We start from the raw sequence: 3,938 nt of genomic DNA on the forward strand, positions 1-3,938 counted from the left end.
AAGATAATGAAAGTAGTAAAAGCTATTTTTATTTTCTATTTTTTGGGGTCATAAACAGTCTCATGAATTAACAGATATAATATAAGAGAACTTAAGGAGAATACAGTTTAGATGATAATGATATTCGAATCAATTTGTGCACTAACTTCTATCATAAATCTCTTGTCACTCAACATGGCAAAAGGGTTCATGACATAAACAAATAGTGAAATCATTTGACAGATGCTTCTTAGCTACCATACATAGCTATAAACAAGATAAGAGAGGATAGGAAATTACTAACATAGTAATACACTGGAGTTCCACGTAGATGAGGTTTTCTGGCAGAGCAACAGCAACCTCCCATTTTACAAGCAGTTCTTTTCAGTTATTTGATCAATCCTGCCAGCAACATTCTCACCCTCTTCTGTTATTTAGGATCAAAAGAGGAACAGAAGCCACCAAATTTTAAGCATCAATTCTGCTTCCAAAAGTGTAAAAAGAGTATTTATCAAGATATATTTCACATTAGAACAAACTTAAAATGTATCCCATAAAGCTATGGCATCAAAGACAAGTTGAAATCATGCAAACAAAGACAAAGTAACATGTTAATCACACAATTAGGAAAACAAGCCTTTCATTTTGATAAATAAAATTACAATTTGCATTGCTATGTAGCACTAACCCTTCAAACTGAAGATGTGTCCAGTGTGCGACATGACTGGGTCACAACATCAACACATGTGATAACATTCAATTGCTTATATTTTCTTAAATTATCACCAGTATCCACTTGTCCAGTGTCAGTGTATGTGCTTCATAAATTGCATATAGTCTTATATAAGACTATATACTTAAATAGTAGTAGTTGCAGAAAAATAGAAAAGCCTTATTTCCTTAAATCAGCCCTAATTTAATATTTAATCCAAATTCATGTCATCACAATTACATAGTACTATCACAATTACCATGCAAATTTCAACAAAAGAAAACAAATATATTCATCCACCAATCAATCCACATAATCATTAACAACAAGGCATGAGCATATCTATCAAACAAGGTCAGACACAACAAACAAACCAGTGAAATCACCTTAATCAGGAATACTCAAATGATCAATAGCAAGACCCGTTAAACAATACATGAAAGGATCAAACACAAAAACAAAATTAAAAAATTGAAAAATCAATATTGACAGCATAAACCCTAACCTTTGCTGTGAAAAAGTGTTACAGTTGATTAGGGAAGGAGAAAGTGGGAATTAGGTTTTGCAAAAAGGGGTTGTGATTGTGAATGAATATGTAAAGAATGAATGAAGCGTTTGATTATTATTACGCGCTCCACTCGTTTGTTGTGTGTAATGAGGAGGTTTTTTTATTTTTATTTTTTTGTCGTTTTGTTGGCTTTTGAGAGTGTGCAACTACTACAATGCTAAAAAGGTCAACTCCAATACTTTAGCTACTAATTGTAACGACACACTCTTTTTGAAAATTGACATTAATTGTATGTTACATTTAGTGTCGTTGGAATTGCAAAACTTGTGGAAATTCCACGTAGGAGAGGTTTAATACAATTATATTATAAAATGGAGGTACAACATACCTCCTCACATTTGTAATCTAGAAAAATAACATTCATATCGCCCACCACCCGTCATGTCAATTTTGTGAATGCAATCTGTTATGTTTTAACGTGTTATTTTTTTCTCTCCATATTTTATTATGTGTTTTCTTATTGATTTAGAGTAGACGAATACCATATTTTTTAGTGGCCGTAATAGTTATATAAATAATGTAATTTTGTCGATAGAGTTTGTAATTGACTATTTTATTATGGGGATGTAATGGTTATTTACACAATTTTAGATTGTGTCGCTAAACATCTTAAAGATTGATACACATTTTCTAACATTCTATTTGATTAATTAAAATTTATATGAATTTCACCAAAACATGTAAGTTCTATATAAATTTAGTAGAATCTATGTATATTTTAAACAATCAAATAAAATATACTAAAAAAATATTTGTTAACATTATATTTAGTTAAATAATAGTCATGTTTGCTTAAAGGAAGGTGTAATGTATGGGAGATTGATATTCTTTAATAGTAATATTAATAGACTGATTTTTCTTTCCAAATTAACTATTTTTTTAACCCTTATATTTTTAGAAGAATGGACTCTAGTAATTTAACATTTGATTGTAAGTTAAGTAAAATTTAATTTAAAAAATTATTTCAATCAGAATTCAAATTAAGACACTTAGAATAATTTTAGATTCATTAACTATTTAAGACCAATAACTTGATTAGTAAATAAATATTATAATATTTGAAAGTGTAAATTTTTTATTAATTTTGTTTTTTAAATTTATAAAATAATAAAATTAATCCGTTAAGTAAAAAAAAAATTCAATTAATTTAGTCACTCATCAACGTATTATTTCAGTAAATATTTGTGAAAATCAATAAAAGACATACTTTGGAATATCTATCATAGCCTTTTTCCAAAGAGAGGATCCTTCCCTTAATACTATTCATCTTATGTTCTGCAAGCTCCATTTCAAAAAACAGCTCTCTTTCCTTCCATCCCCTTTCTTATTTTTCACTCAATACTTGTCTATCTCTTCTCACCAATTCCATCCATGTAGCAGACTCAGAGCTTCTATTCCAATTCCTGACCAAACCCATTTCAATGATCCTAACACTATCCATTTATTTTGTGCTAATGCTCTTAAACTCTCTGCCAAAAAGTCCTATCTTCCTGAAGGAAAACAGCTACATGCCCATTTAATAAAGTTAGGATTTTGTCAGGTTCTTTCCTTACAAAATCAGATTTTGAGTGTTTATCTTAAATGTAAACAAACTAAAGATGCACAGAAACTGTTTGATGAATTGTCTGTTAGAAATGTTGTGTCGTGGAATATTATGATTCGTGGTATTGTTCGATGTGACAATGAAAATGAATTGGATTGTTTGCAATTGTGCTTTTCTTATTTTAGAAGAATGTTGATGGAAATGGTGGTTCCTGATTATATAACTTTTAATGGTTTGATTTGTTTATGTGCTCAGTTTCATGATATTGAAATGGGAGTTATGTTGCACTGTTTTACAGTGAAAGTTGGATTTGATTTGGATTGTTTTGTTGGTTGTGCTCTTGTTGATTTATATGCAAAATGTGGTTTTGTTGAGAATGCAAGGAGGGTGTTTTGTGTTGCTCCATGTAGAGATTTGGTTATGTGGAATGTGATGATTTCTTGCTATGCTTTCAATTGTTTACCACAAGAAGCTTTTAGGTTGTTCAATTCGATGCGGTTTGAGGTTGCGAATGGGGACGAGTTCACTTTTAGTAGCTTGCTTAGCCTAAGTGATGATTTGGAATATTACAATTTCGGAAAACAGGTTCACGGTCTTGTTCTGAGACAATCATTTGATTCAGATGTTTTAGTAGCTAGTGCATTGATCAACATGTATGCCAAAAACGACAATATAATTGATGCATGTAGAGTTTTCGATGAGATGTCGATTCGAAATGTTGTGGCATGGAATACCATGATTGTTGGATGTGGGAATCATGGCGACGGCAATGAGGTTATGAAGCTTCTTAAAGAGATGCTTCGCGAAGGGTTTCTTCCCGATGAACTGACTATTTCCAGCGTAATTAGTTCATGTGGCTATGCTTCGGCCATTACCGAAACACTGCAAGCACACGCCTTTGCGGTTAAATTATCATGTCAAGATTTTTTATCTGTCCCCAATTCTTTGATTAGTGCTTACTCAAAGTGCGGTAGCATTACTAGTGCATTAAAATGCTTTGAATTAACTTCAAAGCCTGATCTAGTTACATGGACTTCATTAATATATGCATATGCATTCCATGGTCTTGCTAAAGAAGCCATTGAGATATTTGAAAAGATGATATCTTGTGGCATAATACCAGATCGAATCGCTTT

At 31.3% G+C, this 3,938-nt stretch overlaps 2 protein-coding genes across 4 annotated transcripts in view; one reads left to right on the forward strand and one right to left on the reverse strand.

The window, feature by feature from the left end:
- Positions 1-1,336, reverse strand: part of LOC101501651 (probable E3 ubiquitin-protein ligase RHB1A) — a 4,850-nt gene extending 3,514 nt beyond the window's left edge. Inside the window, exons 1-2 of one of the 3 annotated variants that reach the window (XM_073363912.1) lie at positions 1,197-1,336; positions 284-406 (exon numbers count right to left, since the gene is read on the reverse strand). In XM_073363912.1, coding sequence (XP_073220013.1) covers positions 284-346 — 63 coding nt within the window. In that variant the 5' untranslated portion in view covers positions 347-406; positions 1,197-1,336. Of the gene's footprint in view, positions 1-283; positions 464-1,196 lie in introns of all 3 variants that reach the window. The other 2 variants (XM_004510711.4, XM_073363911.1) reach the window with 2 other exon arrangements.
- Positions 1,337-2,472: 1,136 nt separating this feature from the next.
- LOC101501334 (pentatricopeptide repeat-containing protein At2g46050, mitochondrial) overlaps positions 2,473-3,938 on the forward strand; it is a 2,264-nt gene continuing 798 nt past the window's right edge. Inside the window, exon 1 of the mRNA XM_073370810.1 lies at positions 2,473-3,935. Within this exon, the coding sequence (XP_073226911.1) occupies positions 2,530-3,935 (1,406 nt within the window). The 5' untranslated portion in view covers positions 2,473-2,529. The remainder of the gene's footprint in view (positions 3,936-3,938) is intronic.

The sequence above is a fragment of the Cicer arietinum genome, chromosome 7 (genome assembly GCF_000331145.2).
Source record: "Cicer arietinum cultivar CDC Frontier isolate Library 1 chromosome 7, Cicar.CDCFrontier_v2.0, whole genome shotgun sequence".
NCBI lineage: Eukaryota > Viridiplantae > Streptophyta > Magnoliopsida > Fabales > Fabaceae > Cicer > Cicer arietinum.